Below are 25,093 nucleotides of genomic sequence, written 5' to 3'. Positions count from 1 at the left end.
ATAACTGTATTGTACCTCTATATGCAATTTAATAGCCATATGCATACGTGCAATGATTTATAAGCGTATATGAGATTAAATACTTTTTGAAAGTTGAAGTGTCCTGCAGTTTAATATGCTTTGTATTTAAAACTAAAATGAATTTTTACTAAATTATTGGGATATAGCATTAATTGAAAGGCATTAAATTAAAACTTTGGCAGTTAAATTTATATAAATCTTGTTGGTTAAATACCCCATATTATGCGTTAATAATAGCCTGCGAAAACAATCAAATAAAACCAATGCATTTTTTTGTTTAAATAAGTTATGCTACATAATATGATGTCCAGAATAATATTTAATATTCTCTTGATTGTAGGCCTTGTGTTTGACACAATGCTTTACGTTTTTAGTAGCTATATGAGGATTAGAGTCATTATTCAAATGATGATATCATGCAAGTCATTTGTCTTTGACTCATAACGTAGGGATTTGCAGGGAGAGTTTCGCTGGCGCTGGAATCGTGCGGAAAGGCGATGCCACTACAATTGGTGCAGCATAAACATCAGTGGGTAAGGGCATCTTCCAGACAACAGCGCGGTAAATGACATGAAAGCAACGTTACAGCACGGTGCACGTCACTAAGGGGGACAGCACATAGCCTACAGCCAAGTGGACAGCAATGGCACCGATAAGACCAAACGCGAAACGCATCGAATTTGCGGAAGTGAGCGAGCGGGTGGGGCCTCGACGGTAATGTGACCACAGACGCCGTTAGGATTGCGTGAAACGAAGCGTTATGTATGACCCTACGAAGACCCGAGGAGGATTTTAAGACCGGACGCGAAATAAGACGAGGACGTGCGCAATGTTGAAGGAGCGACTGAAATAGTGTTGATATGCACTAATTGCTGGCGCTGAGTTAGGGGTCTAACTAACTAACACCAAGAGGATTACCATCATCATCATCACCATCATCACACGAGCGAGATCTCATGACTGGAAGCAATGTGAAACGCTGATATCGCTCATTCCTTCAGTATATTGAGGAATAATAATGAACAACGCGCAAGATATGTCTCCCGATTTTGTCTTGATGCGCCTGGTCTCCGCGGCCGAGGATGACCGCTTGGACGAGGAGAATGGGAATCTGTCGTCGGTGGCTATCAAGGGGAACTTTGAATGCACACAGAATCACGGCCACATCTCGGCGGTGAACAAAGCTCCGCAGGCCAGCGGAACGGAGGCACCTGACTCTGGAGTGATGGCGAACAGACCTGCGCTGTCTGCGCCGCCGCCTCCTCTTCATTCAGCCGAGGCCCACGGTTACGATCTCACGCACCGAGGTGGAATGGGGCCTCAGCTGTTGGTGTTCAGAAACATATCGAGAGACTCCGAGGGATTCGTCGAGAGCAGGTCGGAGGATCAGCGGAGAGCTTTTGAGAACCAAGCGGCGCTTGTTTCCGAGTCTGGCGCTGTGGATGCTCAGCATCCGCCTACATGGACGCTGCATCCGCAGCTCAAGCTGCCAGCGGTTGCTACGGACACGGATGGAGCCGAGCTGTGCCACCGGCATCGCTTGATCACCGACAACCAAGACTGGCCGCCGGTGTTGGATCACAAAACGAGCTCGGTGAAGGCGCAGCGGCAGCTGCATCAGCTGCCCGACGGTCCTGTGCTGGAGCTGGCGAGGAAATTCGGCGAGCTGGGAGTCGCTCCGGTTCCCGATTTTCTCCTCAAGGATGGCGAGCTGCAGCGCTGCTCGTGTCAAAGCGTGCTCGGCTCGGCTGGAATCAGACAGGGAGAGGACCCGACCGAGACCAGCGATGCGCTGCTGGTGCTGGAGGGCCTCGGGTCAGAGGAGGTGAACGGCCTGGGCATCAATGCGTGCCAGAAGACCGAGTCTCAGAACGCGGAGCCGGGTGCTTTTGCGCTCAAGTGTTTCCCCTCGGTGGTGTCCGGGGGACTTTGCTCGCCGGCGTGTTGCTTGTTACGAGACTCTGTAAACACCAGGCCTCAGGCTCCTGCCAGCGACAGACTGACTCCAGAGGTCCCGTCCCAAACCAAACCCAGCCAGGGCACCCCGTGCTCCAGCCAGGCGTCGACGCCGAAGTCCCGGCCGGACCGGAGCGCGACCCGGGCGCATCTTTCCTCTGCGAGCGGAGGAGAGAAGACTCTGAAAGTACCAGGGAAATCCAGGAAGGGCTCGCTTAAAATCCGTCTGAGTAAACTTTTCAGAACTAAAAGCTGTAGTGGCTCTAACAACCTTTTGGACAAGAGACCTTCAGTCACGTTCTCCATATCCTCGGCGGGCAGTTTAGTGGACATGTCCGGAGCGAGCGGTGGAGAACAAGACACGGCCAGGTGAGTCCATCCGCCCAAAACAATCTTAATGAAATACTGGAACTTTAAACTTTTGTATAGGCATAATTTTATTTACATGTGTACATATTTTCCTGTGACTTTATGTATATATACTGTATTATTCGAGGACAATTTCGTGTTCGTTTTCATACAACATAAACCATAAATCGTAAAAATGTTAATTAATAAAGGGGGTTGCACTATTTTCCCACACATGCAGAAATGATTGATTTCTTTTTCGAATTGCATTGACTGCTTTAAAATACGAGACAGGACAGAATATGCTTAACTGATTAATTTCCTATTTGGGTTTGTGTATATGCTTTATTTTTTAAGATTAACATTTTTTCCAATGCATTGTTAGATGCCAGTGTTTCCTGTCATGTGCAAGGATTTGATTAACCATGCCTGCTTTAAATGTTTACACTATTTATTACATTTTAACTTTGTAATCTGTAACTTATTACATTTCCAAAGTAACTTTCCCAACTCTGACAACCATTGTAGTCTGGTCAGTAACCTATTGTTTGTACAGTGGCTTCATATTTGTGTCCAATTTTGAGTTGTAAGACAACACAGACCTTAATTTACTATCAAATCATAAACCTCTTTCCAAAAACACATTGGAAATTGTGTACGCATCACATGGCATATTAGCATTCATTGTCCTCTTACTTAGAAACTATGGCCTTTTGGCATGTTGTTAACCTTTAAATTTGTCCCTGAAGCAATTCAGTCAAAGATTTAGCCCCTAACACATACTGGTGATTAAAATGAATCAGAAAATTGGACACTTTTTGCCCTTTTCTTTTTAACATAATCTGTGTTACTTCATAAATATTCAACTAAAAATATATTTTCTGTCATAAACTTTAGATGATAAAAATACATTTCATTTCATCATCAACTTGTACTTTTAAAAATATCATCTTTAAGTAGTTATCAATGTGGCTCGGTGTGTGTACTTTTAAAGCATTGTACATTTAAGACTAAAAATTGTACTATGAATTGTGATGATAAGAAACTGATATGTTGACTTTCTTTAAACGCTTATAATTGAAATTGTTTATTTTCTTTCTGCAGCCAGCCTGGACTAACAAGAGCACAAAGTGCTTTTTCTGCGGCCTCTTTTGCTTCCGTTTTTACAGGTAAACCAAGATTTATAGAAACATAATGGGGTGGAAGTAAAAGGAATCCTTGGAATATTTTTGAATAAGGCGCATTTGCAAACCACTAATGAGCTTACACAGTGCATGGAAAATAAAATGACACAGACACATGATTTGGATGAGATTAGTCTAATTTTCGGCCTGTCTTTGGAATGATGCTATAACATTGGATGTTGTTAATGTCGTTCTCATGGCTCTTGTCATTGTGGCTCTGGTCACAGGAGAGACCGTGTCCTTGGTTGATGTGGACATCTCTCAGAGAGGCAGGAACTCCCCTCATCCTCCCACTCCTCCACCTCCCCCTCGACGGAGCCTCAGTCTGTTAGGTAAACCCCACTACAGATGTTATATTTAAAAAAGACACAGCTCCTCGATCTCCTTTGTTTCTGCTCTCCTTCATTCATACCCTTCACATCTCCATCTGTTGCACACTCTCGAAATATTTCTCCCCCATCCCTCGCCGTATATTCCTTTATCCTTCGCACTGACACCTCTAGCTTCTGTATCTGTTTGTGTGCATGGTTTGATACACTACCGTTAAAAAGTTTGGGGTTGGTAAGATTTTTTAAATGCATGTTTGAATAAAAACACAGAGGGATTGTATATTGTGAACTATTATTGCAATTTAAAATCTGTGTTCTGTTTTAATGTTATATAAAATGTAAATGCCATTACAGTCTTTAGTGTAGCATGTGCTTTCATATATTATTACAGTTTTCTGCTCAAGAAACTTTCCTTATCATTATCTATATTCTGGAAACCATGATGAGTTTAGTTTGAACCTTTTTTAATATAAAGTTCAAAAGAGTAGCATTTATTTGTAACATCATTGATGGCCCTTTTCATCAATTCACCACATCTTTGCCAAATAAAAGTTCATTTCTTTAAAAAAAAATGTTTTGACTCCAAACATTTGAACTTGGAATTAACATTCATTTGGGAGACTCACTCACAAGTGGTGGGCACTAAATATAGACATACATATTTTTATTTCATTTATATCCTAAAGAGATCAAGTTATAAAAGGTTTAAAGTAAAGTAAAACTTAAAGTAAAATGACTTATCTTTTTAAATTGAAAGTATTTGTGCACCAAATCTAAGACATTGGCTGAAAGAAATGGTAACAAATAGGTCAAAAGAAAAGATAACTCATATATTAAGAGTTAAATCTACAATTTATTATGACCTCTCAAATTAGAATATTCAAGTTGGAAATGTGTTGATAGATGACTAAATAAATTCATAAACATGGTCGATATATTTTGTGATCATTCAGACCAAATGCATTTAACCAGATCACATTTGTAATGTAAATGCTCATTTCTCTCACCTGCTGTCCTGTCAATCAAATATTTGACCTAAATCATCCATTTTAAACTTTGCCAGTTGTGTGTGGCTTTAGAAGAAAACAATGATGCAATAATATAGAATCTCAAGGAAAAAATATTATTTATTTACTTTTTTATTTTTATGTAATTTAAATAATTTTTTTTGCGCCTTGTCCCTCTCCTCAAAATCCCATCACAAGTGTTCAAACTGCTGAGATGCATGTTGCACTTTTGAAAACGCAGGTTATTCACCTCACCTCTGTGGTCAAACCCAAGGCGGATGTTAAAGATGCAGTGTGACGTCAGCCCACACGCTCATTCTTTCACTTCATTTCCCTTTCTTATTCATTCTTTTCATTTCATGGTTACCAGAGTCTCTGATTGCATTCTGCAAGCATAGAATTCACAGAAGCTCCACCTAAAGTGAGTTACTGTGTAAGTCTATAGTTGTAGTTTGACTTCGCCGGTGTTTGGCTCACAGGCGAGCAGTTCCATTTCTAAAAAAGTGAGGCCTCTCTGGACACTTTTCCAGTTCATCTGCTCAGTGTGGCAGTGTGTGCTCTTTATACTGAAGATTGAAATGATCACAGTACTGGAGATGTAGGTATTGGATCTATGAAGAAGCAATCTTGTCATGAGTGAATGGAGATGATTATAGGTATGTGGATTATTCAGTCAATGTGTGTTTGAAGTTGATTGTTTATCATGTTTAGGTTGGAGGTTTTAAGGAATAATCCAGGTTTCAATATTAGTTAAGTTTAATTAAATGCTTTTATGGAATAATGTTAGTAGCATGAAAATAATTTTGACTTGTTTTGTAAAAAGTAAAAGTAAAATTACACTGAGGTCTCTGGAAATGGAAGTGAAAAGGACCCATTTCTGGAGGATTTAAAAGCAGAAATTCTATATTCTAAATTTTTATACAAATGTATTTTACAAAAAATTGTGTATTTTTTTTAGCTATGAAGCTGTTTAATTAATTGTTACAGATGACTGTACACTGAAAAGGTTAGTAAGTGATTTTTCCACCCAACAGTCATGTTAACACTCATTTAAAAAAAAGTTAAAAAAATTGTAATGAAGACTAAAATGAAAACTGAATGTATAAAAATAAAAACTAAATCAAAGTGTTAATAAAAGCTACAATAGTATCTCAAATAACACTGTATTGAACCTGGAATATTCTTTTAAAGTACATTTTTTAGCATCAGCATCGTGAGTGTGTGATTGAATGCACATGCCAGCATATAGATTTATTTTTGTTTCCCCACGTTGCAGCTCACCGTGTCATATGCGTCCCGTCACGGTGTCTTAGTCTTCAAGTGCTATAAGAGGATCATCAGATATCGTCACATAATTGGAGGATCTGTCCTGCTCCATTATGGTTCAGACAGGCAAAACCACGTTACTCATACATAAAGTGCAGGTCATTGAATGCAATATTCATGTTAGTTAGTTTGGTCTAATTTTGGTAATATCCGTCCCTTTTCTCTGAAGCTGAGTGGTGTTAGGGTTGAATTCAGTCATGTTCTGATTCCTCTTCATCGCCCGTGGCACCTGTCTCATTCTAATAGACACTTCTCATCGCTTCTGTTGCTTTCTTTTTCTGTGACATCTCCTTATTCTCCTGGCTCTGAACCCTCCCTCCTGCTCTCTTCCAGACGATATAGGTGGGCCACAGCCTGGGCCTTTCCTAGTGAGTGTAATGGGGGCCTCCCTGCAGTCTCTCCCTCTGCCTCTTCCTCCTCCTCCCCCTCTCCATGCCACCATCCAGCATAGTCTCAGCCTCAATGGTAAGACTTGGGTGCAGTGGAGGGGGCGGTGTGTGTGTTTCAGGGTGTCTTCCTGGTTCTGAAAACTCAATTTCTGCCCTCAGAAGCACCTTTATTTCATTGAATGAAGTGTGAATGTAACTGGTGTTTTTGTGAACGGCAAAGGCAAAGACAATACATGTCACCCACCACATTTATTGTTTTGCTTAACAAAGGCTTTGGTTGATCGTGTGGTTTCGTTTTTCACTTCCTGCCGTTAGAGGAAAAAGGTGGTGTGAAAAGAGGAAGTGTGAGCGATAGTGTCATACTGTAGAGTTCAAACTCTGTCTCATATAGAAATATAACTTGTGTATAAAATATAAAGGAGATTAAAGATATGGTAACTACAATATAGCATGTACACATGGTTATTGGTAGTTGTTATGACATTTCATTGGTGTCCTGCAGTGTGATGTGCCATAGTGGACACCGGGGCAAGTTGTCACACAGAATCCTATTAAATAAGAATCACCAATCAGCTATTGGGCAAACAAGTGAACACAATATAACACACAACTGGGGCATGTTGTCACAAAAGGGCAACTTGTGTTCAGTGTACTGTATCTTTTTCCTGGACAATAATGGTGAACATCTTTTTTTCTATTGTAGCAAAGAATGTAAGGTTTGTGCCAATACAGAAATTAAAGGAACATTCAAAGCAAACCCACGCTGATAAATATTGACTGGTGCAAAAATTGTGACAACTAGCCCTGGATTCTTGTCTAATTGTTATACGTAGTTCATATACAGTTTCTAATAACTTCATATTAGACATTACAGACACTTATAGTCCTGTCACACTATAGTGAAAAATGTACAGAAATGGTGATCAGTTACAGGACCACAAAATATACACTTTCCCGTATATCAATACATTTTAATCTAAAATGTTTTGAAAAAGTTATTTGAGATTTCTATTTATTGAAATAAATGCTGTTCTTTTAAACTTTCTATTTATTAAAGAATCTGGACCAAAACTATTGTTTAAACTATTTAAACTATTATACAATTCAAATGATTTCTGAAGGATTACTGATGCTGGAAATTCAGCTTTGCCATCACAGTAATAATTTACCTTTTAAAATATACTAAAATAGAAAAAATGTAATAATATTTCACAATATAGCAAAATTTACTGTATTTTTGATAACATTTTTCATTTAGCTAGTTTTAGAATATATATAACTCAATATTTTATGTTGTGTTAAAAAATCGTTCATTTGTGTCTCAGATGCTTTCTTCCGGGCACTTCCACATTCCGTCCAATCACAAACGGAGACGCCGGCCCCTGCTAGAGTGGCCCCGCCCCCAATCCTGTGTCCACTGAGAGGAGCTGATTCCAGCAGCTTCACTGCCAGCCTGAGAGAGCTGGAGCGGGTGAGAGACTAAAACATTAAAGCAGTAAGCCCAAAGAAGCCGTGATTTACAGTCAATTTATAACAGCTAAGGGCCTTTTGTGGGTTGTGGGTTTTATGTGTGTTTTTCTCACTGTTGTGGTCATTGTGTGTTTGCGCCTGCAGTGTGGCTGGTATTGGGGCCCGATGAACTGGGAGGATGCTGAAATGAAGCTGAGAGGAAAGCCAGATGGCTCATTTTTGGTTCGGGACAGTTCAGACCCACGATACATCCTCAGCCTCAGCTTTCGCTCACAGGGAGTCACACATCACACACGCATGGAGCACTACAGAGGTAAACACACACACACATGTATATACATATCTCTTAACACGCTCAAACCCTTTTTGGACTCAAAATGTGTAGCTAAAAAACACACGAAATCCTGATCTAAACCATTTCCTCAAGTGGTTTGAAGGTAGATTAAAAGGTCAGTGTTGACTACACGGCCTGATTTCATCACTTTCAGATTGACGGTTATTCCTGAATTCAGTTTCGAAAAATGTCAACAAATGTTTTCACACCCCCATTTGATTTCTTGTGCATTACACTGAAAAATATGAAACAGGCGTGCAGAATACATACTAAATTTACTGACTGCAGAAATGATTGTGGGTTTTGTTAATTTTTATGGGTTTTTTTTTATATACATAACTGAAACTGTGATGCATACTTTAAAATGTCATTACAATAAACATTAAGGTATATTAAAATTGTTCTTAATTCAAAGTAAGTAAATTAAACATGTTTTATCTTTTATCTTAAGTGAAAGTGCTACTTTCATATTACAGCTAATTTGAATATAATGTTTTTCATGTAAGCAGAAAAATATACATATGTGACCCTGGAGCACAAAACCAGTCATAAGTAGCAGAGGTATATTTGTAGCAAATTTTACTTTTACTTTTTTAGTTGTAGCAAATTGGAGTCATTTCTTAAGGATGTCCAAATGATATTTCTTTCAGTGTCATTTTTTCCTTAAAATTTGTTTTTAACTCTTCAGGAACCTTCAGTTTATGGTGCCACCCTAAATTTGAAGACCGCTGTCATTCTGTGGTGGAATTCATCGAGCGAGCCATCATGCACTCAAAAAATGGGAAATTCCTCTACTTCCTACGTTCACGTGTACCTGGTAAGACTACAAATATCCCTTGCAGACTATGGAAGCATATGGGTAGCGGTATTCAATTTGGGATGTAATATGCAAAATGACAATGCATTTCTGTATTTACATTTACATTTTCCAATACATTTGTGCAACGTTTGGTGCAAAATGAAAATGAAAATTAAAGTACATAATTTCCATTTGGCATTTCATACACCAGTTTTAATATGTAAAATGAATACTAATTTTAACGCTTTATAAGTTGCAAAATTAAAATTAAAATGTATTACAGAAATGATTAATTATGTGCCCAGCTACATCTGATTCAAATATTATGCTAATTAACAGTGAGCAGTGGTTTCAGACATTACAGTGCTTCACTCGCACTGACTCTTATTCTGCCTGAAAGAATGAAAAGACCGAGTTGAAGGTGGAGCGATTCGACCAATCAGATGAAAGCAGCGTTTCAGCTCCGCCCACCATTGCGAATGAAATATTAAAGCCATAAACTGAAATGATCAAAACGTACACGGACCAACTGTCTTGTCCATGTTCTCTCACTTGAATCCTCTTCTTGAGATTTGAGTCTCTTGACCTTCTGCAAGCCCCGCCTTGTTCACGCAGTGATTGACATAGCGGGAGTGGGCGGACACGTGATCGGCTCGGAATGCATTTTCAATGTGCACATTGAATTTTGCTACATTCATTGCGGGACACTGAATGAAAATGCAATTGTAAGTGTCTTGACTGTAAGTGTTAATGCATTTAAGAAAAATAGCATTTAAATAATAATTTTGCCACAGTTTTTGCTTGAACATGTTATACATATCTAATCATTTCTGTAATACATTTTCATTTTAATTTTGCAACTTATAAAGCGTTAAAATTAGTTTTCATTTTACATATTAAAACTGGTGTATGAAATGGCAAATGAAAATTATGTAATTTAATTTTCATTTTCATTTTGCACCAAACGTTGCACAAATGTATTGGAAAATGTAAATGTAAATACAGAAATGCATTGTCATTTTACATATTGCATTGTCATTTTGCATATTACATCCCAAATTGAATATCGCTACCCATATGCTTCCATAGCAGACAGAACTCTCAGCCACTTGCTGCATAAAAAGCATTTAATTTTTCTGTGTGATTATGGACAACAGGTTTATGAACAAAGGATGGGACATAATACATTGGCTAAATATTATATCTGAATATCAACATGTAAATTTTTCACCATTTTTAAGAGGGTATACAGACAATTTGTGTGTAAAACTAGCTACTTTTCATGTTACATTAAATTTATGTTACATCAATAGTTTTAACAGATTAGATTTAGATATATTCAGTAGTTCTCACAACAAAAACGTAATAAAAAAACGTAATCTGGATCTCATATTGTATAGTATTACTTACAGTATATACTATTATAGTATTTATTTATTAATATTTTAAATTAGCTTTTATTTTTCAAATTCATCTATGTGCTTTTATCATTTTTTTTATTGTTCCTGTAGTTCAAGTGGTAGAGCAAGCGCAAGGTTGGGGGTTCAGATCCCATGGAACACATGTTAGGAAAAAATTGTTAGCTTGAATGCAATGTAAGTCGCTTTGGATAAAAGCGTCTGCTAAATGCATGAATTTAATTGAATTCATTAGTTTTTGTTTGTGTTTAAAACAAAGCTTCTCTGTAGCTTTAATTTAATTTTAGTGCTTATTTGTTTTCAGGCAGTTGCCAATATGCTCAAAAATAAAAAGCATTATTTATATTGTATGATAAAACCAAAAGCAGGTTTGAGGGTGTGCGAGATGAAACGTGTGGTGTCTGTTTCAGGGTTGCCCCCGACCCCTGTACAGCTGCTCTATCCGGTCTCACGCTTCAGCAATGTGAAATCCCTCCAGCATCTGTGCCGTTTCTGCATCCGACAACTCGTCCGCATAGACCACATCCAGGAGCTGCCCCTCCCCAAGTATGACTCCCTCACACTGTACATTATTTTGATTATTTCCATTTCCGTCACACTACCATTCCGAAGTTTGAGGTCTGTAAGGTAACGGTTTTAAAAAGTGTCTTGTTCTCTCCAAAGCTGCATTTATTTGATCAAAATCACAATAAAACACTAATATTATGAAATATTTTTTAAATGCCTTTAATTTTTTAAAATGTAATTTATTAATGCGATGGAAAAGCTGAATTTTCAAGCAGCCGTTACTGTCCAATTACCTCTCAAGAAACATGTCTAAATATTATAAATGTAATATACAAATATCGACGTAAATCATTTTTTAGAATACTTTGATAAATACTCAAAAGAACAGCATTCATTTGGAAGATAAATATTTTTGTAATATTATGAATGTCTTCACTGTCACTTTTGATCAATTTATTGCATCCCTGCTAAATAAAAGTATTAATTTATTTTATAAAAAAAAAAAAAAAAAAAAGATTTTGAATGGTGGGGTATATAGGAAATGCATGAAATACTAGGAATAGCTACTGACCTTCTGAAGTTTTAGACATTTGGACACATTGTAGGTAATTATTTACTGATTTATATTAATTTACAAATCTAAATTAAGTGAATTAAGTCATACAGAAAGAATATGGCATTCAGGGCCCCTATTAAAAGTATTTTAAAGTAAATACTATTAATCGAAATGTATAAAATGATTATTAGAATATCAAGAGAAATCCTTTACAGTTATTATTGTCAATACTGAGAAAGTTTATTGAAATAAACATATATATATATATATATATATATATATATATATGTATACAGTATAACATAAAAAAACTTTGCCTACAAAGTGCCTAAATAGACTAACTTTTATTTTTTCATCATAGACCGCTCATTGTCTACTTGAGGAAGTTCTATTACTATGATGCAGAGGAAGAGATGTACCTGTCAATCAAAGGCATGCGCCAGGCAGCAGGTGTGGAACAGGAAGCCGAGTCTGAAACATAGCCAGATCGCTTTTTCACTGTACGTATCTGCACCTGTGACCCATCAACGTTCATTATGTTCTGCTCGGTGCCAGTATCTTTAAATAACAGAACACAAATGGATTGTTTTTTTAGGATTTCTGTGTGTGGATAATAGTTGGAACAGCGCATGGACACTTCCTGGTGCATAGCTCTGCTCCAACTCCCTGCCAGTCTTCCAGCAGCAGCCAATGAACATCAGCGACTGGCCCCTCCTCTTTGACCAACACACGGACAGAGAGAGTACAGAGGAGTGCTGGAATACTGTCTATGTTGAGCAGGCAAATAAATCCAGAGACTGACGTGATAGACAAAAGACTTGAAAGGTCACTGGACAGCAAACAGTGGACTTAAAAAAATTAAGTTAAACAAAAAAATTGGGGTACTAGCAAAAGCCTTCATCTGTAGGTTATATTACACTGGAGTTTTTAAACTGGCCAGTTTGTGAATCCGTCTCTGTTTGGTTCTTCTTTCTTTCCTCATCGGGCCCCTGACCCCTGACCCCTGGGTGGAGTGTGTGACCCCTTTATTTGTCCTTTCCCTGATTGTAACTCCTTCAGTCTGATCAGGCCACATGAACTGTATTTTGAGTAAAATACAAAGTAAACTTGAAAAAGTGGTGGTATATTTGATGACTTTTTTTAACATTATTTATGATTTAAGATTATAATTGCTTGAATTTAAATTGGTCTCGCCACTGGACGTATCCGTTCTTCCTTGCAAATCACTTTACCGAGTTGCCAATTTAACCATCGTGGATTCCAAGGTTTAGTTTGAAGTAATCTGTATTAAGGCAAGGCACTACTACGTGCACTGGTCAATTTTGAAATTTTAAGAATTGGCGTTTCATAATGATATATTTCAGACCAGTGGAAAGAAAACATCCGATACACACAAGTCTATTTTATTACACTGTTTGAATCTGTAGATTTCAATTATGATATATATCTTTAAAGGCGGCTTTCTCTCATGCACTGAGCTAGAAATCTCCTCTTCAGAAATGCTTACATACAACAAACTTTCCGGTGTTTTCTGTTTATATTCTGACGTTTTTTTTTTTAGGGAGCAGTCTGTTCATGTATCATTTCCCTGAAAATTTTATTAAAAAAAAAAAACATAGTGAAAATTTTTTGTTCTGGCTATTTTCTGATTTATGGAAGGTGATAAGAGATATATTTAAAATCCTATCTGTAAAAACCACACTAATATGTCGACAAAATGAAAGAATTTTGAATCTAGCTTCATCTAATGTTCATAATACTGTTGTGGAAATGTATGAATTTACTTCATATCTATTAGTTACATTTTTATCAAGAATGCCTTGTCTTAAGACAATGGGATATGACTGTGATAATCATTCAGTATGATTGTATTACTATCTTCTACGGTCTTTAAGTCATGGTAACACTACAGTACTTTTTTATGTGGGACATCATACACAATTAACAATCTAAATGGGGACCTTTCATAGACTTTTATTGTTTTTATATACAGATAGTTCCATATTCTAATCAGAAAACTGTCTCGATTTCTACAATTTTAAACAAAGACTTTCTATTTATAATTTATAACTGCAAGTCCGAGAAGGAGGTTTTGCCAGATTTAACTCACTTCTGAGTACAAATTTGTCTCCAAAATATGATTATTTACACAGACCGTTGGTTTTATATATTCAGGTAACAATACCTAAACATTAATTCTAATTAATATTGGGCTCACTTAACAAATGGCATGTACAAAATGTAAAATGTCATGTTGAAAAGTGAAAGATGCTCCATATGAAACAACAACCATATATTCCTATGGAGCACCTGCAGTGCTTTCATATTGCAATACAAAAATAAAACAGTGCACGCAGGTTGCTCTATCGAAATTCGTGTCAATTGCTTTTGATTGATATGCTTTATCCTATGGAATGATATTGCGGACTTTATTCAAAAGGCATTGCAAATTGTATTTGCAATTGCGTTTTCAATTTGTGGACGCATAAAATGTGACATAATCCAAACGCAAATGCAAATCGCGCATTACCGTTTTCATTTTCGATTAAGTGAACGCACAGTGTCTGCCAAATTTAAAATGGAAATGCAAAGTCCGTTTGCAATTGTGTTTCCCATATCTTAGGAGCTATGCGCCTGTCATATTTAAATAGCAATATTAATTACCACATTTGCCTTTTCACTCTCTGCACTGTGCATGTAAACTGCCAAAACTCAAATGGAATCGCAATACCTTTTGCATTTGAATTTCCACCGTCTACACGGAAACCTGTCAATCAAGTGACAGGGGTGGGGCCGTTTTATTGGGCGTGTTTGCATTGGGAAGTGACGATCGTACTAAATGTAATATGTTTTTACTAGGGTAAATATGAGTTAACGATAGTGTTTATAATTAAGCCACAGTAGCCACAAATGTACAGTTGTCTTAGACGAATTCTCTAAGAATCTAGCGATCTGATGCTACTTCAGCGTAGCTTGGTAGGTCAGTGGTCAGTGACTGTCATCTCTCACGGCACACAGTCTTTTAGCGCGTGTTCGAAACCCGGGCCGACACAGACGTTCTTTATTTTTTTGTTTATCCTACTAACTTCAGCCGCTGATTTCGGACTTGCATCCTCAGTAGTTCAGACTTTGTGCATTCGACTCGGGAGTGTGATGTCTGCGAGGACGCAGGTCCGGTAATTCTGCAAACAGCAGCGTACTTGATAACACGTCAGCTCGCCTTGACTACTGTAATTTTCCTCACTGTATGATCGCCCGTTTGGCGGCTGAAGTTAGTAGGATAAAAATAATCATATTTTGGAGACAAATTTGTACTCAGAAGTGAGTTAAATCTGGCAAAACCTCCTTCTCGGACTTGCAGTTATAAATTATAAATAGAAAGTCTTTGTTTAAAATTGTAGAAATCGAGACAGTTTTCTGATTAGAATATGGAACTATCTGTATATAAAAACAATAAAAGTCTATGAAAGGTCCCCATTTAGATTGTTAATCTAAAGTGAGCTTATTAGGCTTATTATTTTGACTGCATCACAACGCCCGCCTTTCTCCGGAAAGCTCGACAATCTATTGGCAAAAAATATATCCTTCACCTGTCATAGAAACAATACCTTATCTCATTGGCCGAAACAAACGTCAATCATCCAAATGCCATACTGTGATTAGTCAGGTCCGAAAGCTCGCGTTGATTGACAAGTAACCTGATTGGCCAGAGGTCGCGGGTGGGGCGGAATCTCTTGTGGGCTCTTCAAGGCTTCACGGAGAGCGAATGTCGTCATGAGCGGTGGGTAGGAATTATAAACGTTGGTGTTTATACTACTATGTTACTTTCTTAAACATTTTCTCGAGCGAATGAACCGATGTATATTTTATGTAGTAACTAGCACGCACAAGTTAAAAAAAAAAACATGCGTATCACGGCGATTGTACCAAATGCACACTTCCGGAATCACGGTTCTTTTCCGCAGCGAAGAGTTTATCTGGCTATAGTTAGCACTTTAGCATGCTAAGCCAGCAGTTTCCTTCTCCATCAGTGCACTATTGAGTTTGTCTGCCCGCAGACAGAATAACCTTTGAATAGGGCACTGCGTGTTTATAGAAAGACGTAAATGTGTAAACGGCTGGCTAAGACATGATATAATATGAGGTTAAATAGTTATTTTACAGAATTCATGTAGCATAGCTCAACCACTTGCAGGCATCTGACGTGTAGCCCGTTAGCGTTAGCCGCTGGCTTCAGTCTGAAGCTTTAACTAAACTGCATGTTAATTTTATATAAGCTTAAAAATATAATTTTCTTCCCTCCAACCACGAATTTTGCTGTAAATACACAAGCGTTGGTTACCAGCGGCTGTGCTCTGATTTTCAGCCTGACTAGCTTGTTATGACACAACAAGAGGCAAAACCGTTCAAATATGATGGCAAAAACATACTGTGCTTTAATATTTCTAGACTTGCTGTGATTTTGATCCCGGTCATATAAATGTGGAAAAACGAAGCTAGATTTGACTGCCAATTAGCGAGCAAGTGTTTATTTGGGTTAGGATCGGGGTCAATGGGGTCAATGCTGGGTGTTTACCATAGATGTATATATAGTATACTCGAGCAGCAACTCTTAGTCCTTGTTCTGACGAAGCCCAGCACTTCAGGACCAGGATTGAGAACATCTTATGGTGTGCTATTAGTGGATTGAGTTTTAAAGCCTGTCCCGTTGAATCACTCCTCTCCAGGGTTTAGATTATCACAGGTAACGCCTTCATAGCTACCGAAAGTGCATGCCTTTCTGTTTTGTTTATTTTGCTTTGAACAAAACAATCGGGTTATTTGATTTGTTCAGTATTTCCAGTTTCTATGCAAACACTGATCACAATGCTATGGTGCTTTGGAAAATAATGACACCGTCCGTGGGCATGCATGCACAGTCTATGCACAGAATTCCCTTTCATTCTTCTGGTGCATTATTTCACTGTCAAATGAAAATTGATTGATTGGAGATTTCTGATGTTTTCTTTTTCTCCCAGATCAAAAGGACAGTATGGCCACCACTGTCGCAGTCAGCCCCAGTGAATATCTCCAGCCCTCCACCAACACCTCTCAAGTAAGGTCCCATCTGTCTGTATTTTTAGAGATGCTTTGATAAAAAAATGTTTAACCCGATAAGCCAGTAATTATTTTAATGTTATCAATGACATCTACAGAAGTCATTTAAAATGAAACTACCATTACTGGTTATTCTCAATTTTTTTTTTTTTATCAATTTCGTATTATGACATTCAAATAAAATGTCTATAGTTAGTGTAGTTCAAATTCTAAATTGTATTATTATTGAAAAGCATGTAAGTCAAAACTTTCACACAATCTAAATAGTGAAGTTCTAAATTATTTTTATTGATTTCTTTAGTGTGAGTCAAAACTTGAAATTGAAATGTTTGTAAAAAAAGAAATAAATAGTCAGGAACAATGGTGTTAGTTGATATTTATTAAATTATGACTGTTTATTAAACCTATGTACCCTAGACCTGAGAAAGGTGCAAAATATGAATGCATAATACATTTTTGAATGCATTAGGGAAGGAAAAAAAATGTCTAAGAAAATTGCTTTTTACAGTGTCATTAGATTATTAGTTACTTTTAAGATTGGCTTCAAGTAGGAGTTAAATTATAGTAAATATTGTTTAAATGTAAAAACTTTTTTAAACCATGAAACTCATACTTAGCTCTGATTGGTCAATTGCTGTATACCACACTTAAATATTTAGTTACACTGTGTAAAAAAAAAAAAAAAAGTCAGCTTTTCTACTTCAAAATTTAAAGTGGCTTGTTCAGTAAGATTTTTCCAGAAAAATGTTAATTTTTTAAATCTTGTGTAATTTGAACTCCTTTGTTTGCTTTGTTTTTATTTTGTGTTTAAGTAACTCTTGTATTATTTTAACTGCTGACATGGAAATAAAAACAAATAACTGCTACTACTCAAAATTTCACATTTAATTCTGTGTAACTTGCTGTTTCTTTGTAATTATTTGTGAACTTTAATAGTTGTTTCTGAGAAGTTTTTTTATAAAAGTAAATCCTACACCAAACTACAATACATGACTTTTTTGCCCCTCTTTACAGTCTGGACAAGTTGACACTAGTTGGGGAAAGTCGAAGCCAGTTTGCACATTTGAGTTGACAGGTTTCACAGAAAAAAGAAAAAAAAAACGTGTAGTGAATGATGAGCACAGACACAGACAGTTTTTTTTAGCTTCAAACTATGAATCCATGCAGTCTTCAGAGATCGAACATGTTGAGCCGGTTTTAGAACACTGTTTTCATTTGTCACACGTATCCTAGCAACAAGGCCCATGATGCCCGGTTTTTCCTCTCTAACCATTTCCAGGCTCAGCAAGTGTTTTAAAAGTTATCTAATGTATTCTGCATTTAAACTGCATATTTGACAACTGCTGTGAAATGTCTTTTTTTTTACTCTGAGGTCTCTTTATTCACTGCTCTGCTCTGTTCATGAGTTCTTGCTTGCATTCTTAAGTTAGTCAAACTGCTGATTGTGTATCAACACTCTCTCATGTAGGACTCCCAGCCCTCCCCGCTGGCACTTCTGGCGGCTACCTGCAGTAAGATCGGGCCTCCGGCTGCCCAGGCCCCAGTCAGCACGCCACCATCTCAACCAACCACGCGCCGTCTGCACCCTATCAAGCCCGCTCCTATTGCCCCGGCTCCACCCAAAAACCTTGGATTCCTCTCAGCAAAGGGAAATGTTATCCAGCTGCCCGCTGGACTTGGTTCGTCAGGGGCCAGCCCTTTTGTCTTCACTATTCAGAGCCCTACACGTCCAGCAGGCACATCCACTGCCAACATCCAGTACCAAGTGATTCCTCAGTTCCAGGGGTCTCAGACCATTCAAATGATGCCTCAGGGAGGACAGATCCAGATCATCCCCGGAACCAACCAGGCCATCATCACCTCACCCGTCACAGTTCAGACCACCACACCAGCCCCGCCACCTCTGGCCCCGGCCCCCCAGCAGAAGACGCTGGCGATCAAGCCGTCTTCTCAGAAGCGGCGGCAGAATAATGCCAGCATAAATGCTAACTTTGTACGGCTCCCTAGTGGACTCACACTCCCACTCAATGTTAGTGCGAGTGAGATTGTTACAGAGACTGCTGCTGCTCCAGTGAAGGGAAAGAGGGGGAGGAAGAGACAGGTGGCTATAGCTCCGCCCACTCCGAATCCTCAACCGGCCTCACCGCCACCTGTAGCTGAACAAGTCGAAACCTTGCTAATAGAGACCACATCCGACAACATCATTCAGGTAAGTGTGTTTGTGTAGTTCTGCTTTGGCTTCCTGCTTGAGCTTTTTTCAGTTGCTGGTTTCCTGGATGTTGTCTCATCTGACCGATTTCTACATCAAAATGTCCTTTGTGGTTTACACTGTTCTGTGTTGGCATGTGTCTTAAGGGAAAATCAAAGGATTTTCAGATCTTTTGTTTGTTGCGCAAAGTTTGCACAAAACCGGTCCTATTCACCCCAAAATGAAAACACATCAATGTTATATTATTCTAAAAATATATAATTTTCAGGATCATGACATTATTATACATGACTGTTAAGTACATTTCATCCCCAATGCAAAATAATTCCTTTTCAGCATTAATGTCATAAAAAAATACAAATAAATTATAAAGTAGATGTACTCCATATTAGTTTCATGATGGGTTTAATTGAAAATCTTTAAAATTTTCCAATAATCATTAGTATTTGGCAGTAGGGCTGCACGATGTGTCATGATGTACGAATCCACGATAGTCACATCGCAGGATGTGCGATGTAGGTTGTCGTAGTTGATCCGTTAATCATTAACTGTACGGGCCAGCTGCTCCCCAGCCCTTGACGAATGTGATTCGCGAGAGAGAGCACGAGAGAGAGAGAGAGAGAGAGAGCAAGAGCGCGCGCGAGAGAGAGCTCGAGAGAGAGAGAGAGCGAGAGAGCGTGCGAGAGAGAGAGAGAGCGAGAGCGCGAGAGAGAGCGTGCGAGCGAGCCCCAGCCGCACGCTCACCGTCTTCAAATAACACGAGCGCTGTCTTGCTCTCTCTCCCTCGCGCATATTAATCAATTACGATGGTGTCGATGTTTAAATAATTTAAAATGAGAATGTTTGTTTGTAAGAAAACAATAGATTAGATTTCATATCGCAATATATATTGCAGAAAAATAAAATATCGCAATGTCATTTTTTCCCCAATATCGTGCAGCCCTATTTGGCAGTAATTAAAAGTACTGCGTTACAATCATTGATCATTTAGTGTTAGTTATTTATTTATTTTTGTTTTAATTAAAAATATTTATACAAAAAATTAAGAGAACTTGGTATTAAAAAAATATACATTTTGTAATGTGCTGTGATCATTTTATTAGTTTTTTTATTGTATGTTTACGTAACTTATTATAATTTTAGTTTCTTATTTATTTCCATTTAGTATTTTTTTAGTATTAGTATGCAAGCAGCTGTTTTTGTTGATTGCATATGTCCCTAATAATCTCTTCCTGTCCCAGGCAGGAAATAATTTCCTGATCGTGCAGAGTCCAGGGGGGGGTCAGCCTGCTGTGGTGCAGCAGGTGCAGTTGGTTCAGCAGAAATCAGATCAGCAGGTCGTTCAGATCCCACCGCAGGCTCTAAAAGTTGTACAGGCCGCCTCTGCCACACTTCCCCCTGTACCACAGAGACAGACAGTCACGCCCAGTGTGCAGGTGCCCTCCCCAGAACCCACACAGGTAAATCAGAAACCCCTTTATGTTTATTTCCTCTTTATGATTTAATCAAGTTCAAAGGCAGTTAAGATTTCATTTAAAAAAGTTTACAATTATCTAAAGATGTCATGCATGTGCTCTGCTCTCCCAGTTGCTGTTTAAAACGGCCTCAGGTGAATGGCAGGCTGTACAGCTACAGGAGACAACAGTTACCACACCAACAACACCCACCAGCACGCCCACACCTGCCATGGTCGCTAAAAAGTCTCAAACAGGGACAAGGAAAGAAAGGACTCTCCCTAAGATCGCCCCGGCTGGAGGGGGGCTGATAACACTGAACGCAGCCCAGCTGACATCTGCTGCTCAGGCAGTTCAGACCATCAATATTAATGGTGTCCAGGTGCAGGGTGTTCCTGTTACAATCACCAACGCTGGGGGTGAGTGAGTGAGTGAGTGAGTGAGTGAGTGAGTGAGTGAGTTTCAACGGACATCCAGCTTGTTATGTGATGTTAACTCTGCTGCATTTTGACTGGTGTGTTTTAGGCCAGCAGCATCTCACAGTGCAGACGGTTCCAGGTGCGGGTCTGCAGCTGGGTGGTGTGCAGACACAGACGCAGATCATGCAGGTGGAACAGACGCAGACACTGGAACTGCAGAGTCAGCCAGGAGAGAAAAAGCGGCGCATGGCCTGCACCTGTCCAAACTGCAAAGACGCAGAAAAGAGGTGGGAAAGCTTCACATATAATGGGGCTGTTTGTAATTGGGGTAAGATAAGTCTGGGCAATATGGCTAAAATATCACAATTTTTCTTTCCCATGTTATTTGATATTGATATTTATTACAATATTTGATACCGGTAAATGAGCAGTTCAAATTAATGCTAAGTTTGTTTTATTCCATCACTTGCTCATCAATAGATCCTGTGCAGTGAATGGGTGCCGTCAGAATGAGAGTCCAAACAATTGATAAAAACATCACAGTTAACGTCTTGAAAAGCTTCATGTTTTTTAATAATTTCACCATTATTAACCATTATTTCAGGCAGCACTATTATAAATACATCAGATTATTGATTTTTAAATGGGTTGCATATCATAATAATGCTTCCCTCAGTGAAAATGTTTTTATCACATCAAAATCCAAGGACATATGTTTAGGACTGCTTTCATATTTTCTAAAAATAGTAAAAAATAATAATATTATTAATATATGAATTTTTTGCTTGAGTGAAACCGCATTGCTTATTCACACAGAGAAATGCTGCACATATAGATTTAAAAACAATAAAGTGTATTGAACTGAATGTGCATGCACACTTTTTACGTTGCCAATAGTGTAGAAGTAGGCTACTCAAAAGTTTGTTATAGATATGGATTTATTTTCTCTGATAATTGTATTGATATTTTCTTTCTGATAAATATCAATTAAATTCAAATGGTCAAGCAGAGAACTGGTCTGGGTTTTGTTCTGCGTAGAATAACTACTGTTTGGATATAACTGTGATGCAGAGCTCAGATCAGATTTTACAAGTATTTCTCAATGGTCGTTAAATGAAATACTAAAAAATCCAAAATCACTTTCTACATGCTGCAGGCCAGGAGAGGTGGGGAAAAGAAAACACATCTGTCACATAGCAGGCTGTGAAAAGACCTTTCGAAAGACTTCGCTGCTGCGGGCGCATGTCCGACTGCACACGGGAGAGAGACCCTTTGTGTGCAGCTGGGTCTTCTGTGGAAAACGATTCACACGCAGTGACGAGCTGCAGCGACACGCCAGGACACACACGGGTACGCAAGCTACAAATACACACACGCCCTAAATACAAGTGTGATGCATGACTGTTTCAATTCTCCTCTTTTTCGTCTGTTTTCAGGAGACAAACGCTTTGAGTGCAACAAGTGTCAGAAACGTTTCATGCGGAGTGACCACCTCACAAAGCATTACAAAACACACATCAACACAAAGAGCCTGTGAACGTCGTCTTTCACAGGCTTTCGAGAACTTGATGGGGATCAGAAAGAAAAACGCTGTTCCCAGGGCTTGTGAGATGGGAGCATTCCCTGGAAGATCACCTGTTTTCACCAGCCGTTTCAGGGTAAACTACACTTCTTTTTTTTTACTCTCCCTCATCAACAGAGGAACGCTGGCTGGCCGTAAAGTGTGGCCCTCAACTGGGATTCATGAAGAACATGGATGCCAGTTGTGTTTTGGCTGATTCCTCTGTAATACAAAGCAGAAAAGACCTCTGTCTTGGCACCAACAGACACTCGAAACCGCTACTTTTCCCCCTGCACTTAAACTTTTTCACGTTTTTGGTTGTTTTAGCTAAACCAAGCCCCTCACAAGAAGTGTAGCAGCTAATGGACAGTGTTTCCTGGCTTTTATTGTGTAAATGTTTGTTTTCATGCATACAAACATACATACTATGGCAAATTTGAATACAAAAGTGACGCTTTGGACAAACTCTTTGACTCAGTTGACATGTTTTTTTTTTTTTTTTTTTAAGTCTGCTTTGGAATTTTAAACAGAAGCTTGAAACTTTGTATAACTTTAGTTGGTTGTTTTTAATATTAGTGGTTTGGAAATGAAATATTTGGCTTTTACATACTTGGCCATGTTAGACTATCATGTTTTATATAGAGGAGATAAACAGGAGGGTAAATATCTTGGGACTTGCTACACGTTGAAAGGTTGATCTTCATCATAAGGAATAACTTATAAAAAAACAAAAAAAAACAAAGCTGAAATGGCATTGGATGTATGCAGGTTGTGTCTTTATTAAAACACTGCAAATGTGTCGGTTCAAAAAAAAAATTGATAAAGAAAAACTGTGTGTATATGTTCTCGTGTAAAGCAGGATGAAATGTCTCACAAAACAGGACGCAATGTAATGAAAATGTGATTGAATGCTTTATTTCATTGAAGGTACTTGTAAGTCCATGCTGATGGATTTAATGGTTAGCTAATTTCAGTCATTCCTTTCAAGGTGATCCAAGTTTTTGTCCAAGCTCTCTAAAAGAGGCCTTAAGAAGAAAAAGAAATCTGTGCTCATGTATGTTTGTATAGTGTCTGAGTTCGCGCTCTTGTATTTGGGTGTAAAATGTAGGATAATTGTTACACAAACGTGTATTGGCTATTGCTGCCAAACATGAAAGATATGGACTGTGTACAGTATAAATGAGAAGGAAAAAACAATGTTGTATAGTTTCATTCCTAATAGATTACCCTTTTTATTGACTAAAAGTTGCCTTAGTCTGCAGCACCCCATATTTAAAGAGATTTGTCTTTTTCCAGGGAATTGCATTTGTAGACCTGCTTTATTATTAATATTATTTTTTTTGTTTCCTTTTATTCATTTTTGTCTAACTTATAAAGTGTGAAGAAATGCCAATTTATGTGCACTGACCAAATTCAGGGTTTTCACTGAGTGGGTAATTCAATTTTTTGGTTCATGTACCTACATCTGATTTGACAGAATAAAAAGTTCTTTATCTATCCTTGATAAACCCCACATTTAAAGAGCCCTGGTTTTGAAAATCGGTAGGTAACCCTGTGTTTGTATAACTTGTATTGAGGAGCTTAGACCAGACAACTTGCTATCTTTTTCTACAGTCAGACCACCGCTCCCACTCACCCAATAAAGCATAACACAAAACACTTGAGTGTTTTTGTTTTTCATTTAAATCAGTGCTTTCACTTACTCTCATGTTCAAACCCACGCATGACTTTCTGTCATGACTACATACATCAAGAACTGAGCCATTTTAGACTTAAGAAAGAATTTTACAGTTTAAGTTCTGTTGTACATCAACTTATTCCACATAGTGCCCCACTGAAACCTTGGATGTAATGTTTTAAAACCTTGCTAAATTTTTTAGCTGTAGACTGGTACATTTGACAAGCGCAGACTGAGTCTTAATTATTAACCCTTTAGCACAAAATTAGCATTTGCTGAAAATTAACTGAGATGTAGATGAGTTTGTCTTTTTATGGGAACAGATTTGGAGGAATTGAGCGTTACAGCATTGCTCACCAATGGATCCTCTGTAGTGAATGGGTGCCGTCAGAATGAAAGTCAAAACAGTTGCTAAAACATCACGATAATCCAAACCACTCCAGTTCATAAGTTAATGTCATATGCATCTTGTGAAGCAAAAAGCTGTGTGTTTGTAATAAACAAATCCATCATTATGGTGTTTTAACATTAATAAAAATTAAAAAAAACTCCCCGCTGACTGCAGAGGATCCAATGATGTAATGCTAAACTTCCCAGAATCTGTTCCCATGAAGAAACAAACTCATCTACATTTTGGATGAACAGAGGGTGAGTATAGTCAGTAAGTATTCATTTTTGCTTGAACTATTATTTGAAGCACAACACAGAAGTCTGGTGCTTTCTCTCATTGGCTGTACTGTTATTTATCATTGGCTCTTTGGAGTACTTTGATGAAAATTGATAATTAATCAAATCCTAAATTTAAAAAATCTAAATAAAACACGTCATGCAACCATAAAAACTGGAGCATGTAAAAATGTTTTTAAATGAATGATATAAATAACTCAATAAAAATAGAATGACTGAATTAAAATGTCAGGGGAATTCTTGTACTGGTCGATCCATCCATGCTTTTTTGTGGCAACATTCATCTTTGAGTGTTTTTGTTTGTTTTCTTATTACTTGTCATTTAAACACAGTTATGAAATTAA

General features: G+C 38.0%; 2 protein-coding genes across 5 annotated transcripts; both read left to right on the top strand.

Annotated features, from left to right (window-relative positions):
- The first annotated feature begins 472 nt into the window (after window positions 1–472).
- Window positions 473–12,759, top strand: LOC132126477 (suppressor of cytokine signaling 7-like). 2 transcript variants are annotated; one of them, XM_059537734.1, is made up of 9 exons: window positions 473–2,346; window positions 3,430–3,494; window positions 3,737–3,841; window positions 6,505–6,636; window positions 7,886–8,031; window positions 8,175–8,343; window positions 9,053–9,181; window positions 10,992–11,127; window positions 12,006–12,759. In XM_059537734.1, the coding sequence occupies exons 1-9, from the start codon at window positions 1,040–1,042 to the stop codon at window positions 12,124–12,126; spliced, it is 2,310 nt and encodes a 769-aa protein (XP_059393717.1). In that variant the 5' UTR covers window positions 473–1,039; the 3' UTR covers window positions 12,127–12,759. The 2 variants fall into 2 exon arrangements, with proteins under 2 accessions (XP_059393717.1, XP_059393718.1); XM_059537735.1 differs by lacking the exon at window positions 6,505–6,636.
- A 2,597-nt stretch (window positions 12,760–15,356) lies between these two features.
- LOC132126050 (transcription factor Sp2-like) lies at window positions 15,357–24,044 on the top strand. Of its 3 annotated transcripts, XR_009427357.1 has the most exons (9): window positions 15,357–15,425; window positions 16,663–16,739; window positions 18,210–18,950; window positions 20,192–20,410; window positions 20,538–20,823; window positions 20,930–21,110; window positions 21,980–22,173; window positions 22,260–23,076; window positions 23,128–24,044. XR_009427357.1 is itself a non-coding variant. In XM_059537046.1 (8 exons), exons 1-8 carry the CDS (start codon window positions 15,419–15,421, stop codon window positions 22,358–22,360), a joined length of 1,806 nt encoding a protein of 601 aa, XP_059393029.1. In that variant the 5' UTR covers window positions 15,357–15,418; the 3' UTR covers window positions 22,361–24,044. The 3 variants fall into 3 exon arrangements, 2 of the variants coding, with proteins under 2 accessions (XP_059393029.1, XP_059393030.1); XM_059537046.1 differs by having other exon boundaries at window positions 22,260–24,044; XM_059537047.1 differs by lacking the exon at window positions 15,357–15,425 and adding an exon at window positions 15,448–16,388 and having other exon boundaries at window positions 22,260–24,044.
- Window positions 24,045–25,093: the final 1,049 nt, after the last annotated feature.

The sequence above is a fragment of the Carassius carassius genome, chromosome 44 (genome assembly GCF_963082965.1).
Source record: "Carassius carassius chromosome 44, fCarCar2.1, whole genome shotgun sequence".
Taxonomy (NCBI): domain Eukaryota; kingdom Metazoa; phylum Chordata; class Actinopteri; order Cypriniformes; family Cyprinidae; genus Carassius; species Carassius carassius.
This window is presented reverse-complemented; position numbering and strand designations above follow the sequence as displayed.

Coding starts and splice junctions, on each gene's coding strand:
- LOC132126477 (XM_059537734.1), top strand. CDS start 1,040: ATGAACAACGCGCAAGATATGTCTCCCGATTTTGTCTTGATGCGCCTG. Junction 6,637..7,885: donor GCATAGTCTCAGCCTCAATG/GTAAGACTTGGG, acceptor TTTGTGTCTCAG/ATGCTTTCTTCCGGGCACTT. Junction 11,128..12,005: donor CAGGAGCTGCCCCTCCCCAA/GTATGACTCCCT, acceptor TTTTCATCATAG/ACCGCTCATTGTCTACTTGA.
- LOC132126050 (XM_059537046.1), top strand. Junction 18,951..20,191: donor CATCCGACAACATCATTCAG/GTAAGTGTGTTT, acceptor TTCCTGTCCCAG/GCAGGAAATAATTTCCTGAT. Junction 22,174..22,259: donor ACACGCCAGGACACACACGG/GTACGCAAGCTA, acceptor GTCTGTTTTCAG/GAGACAAACGCTTTGAGTGC.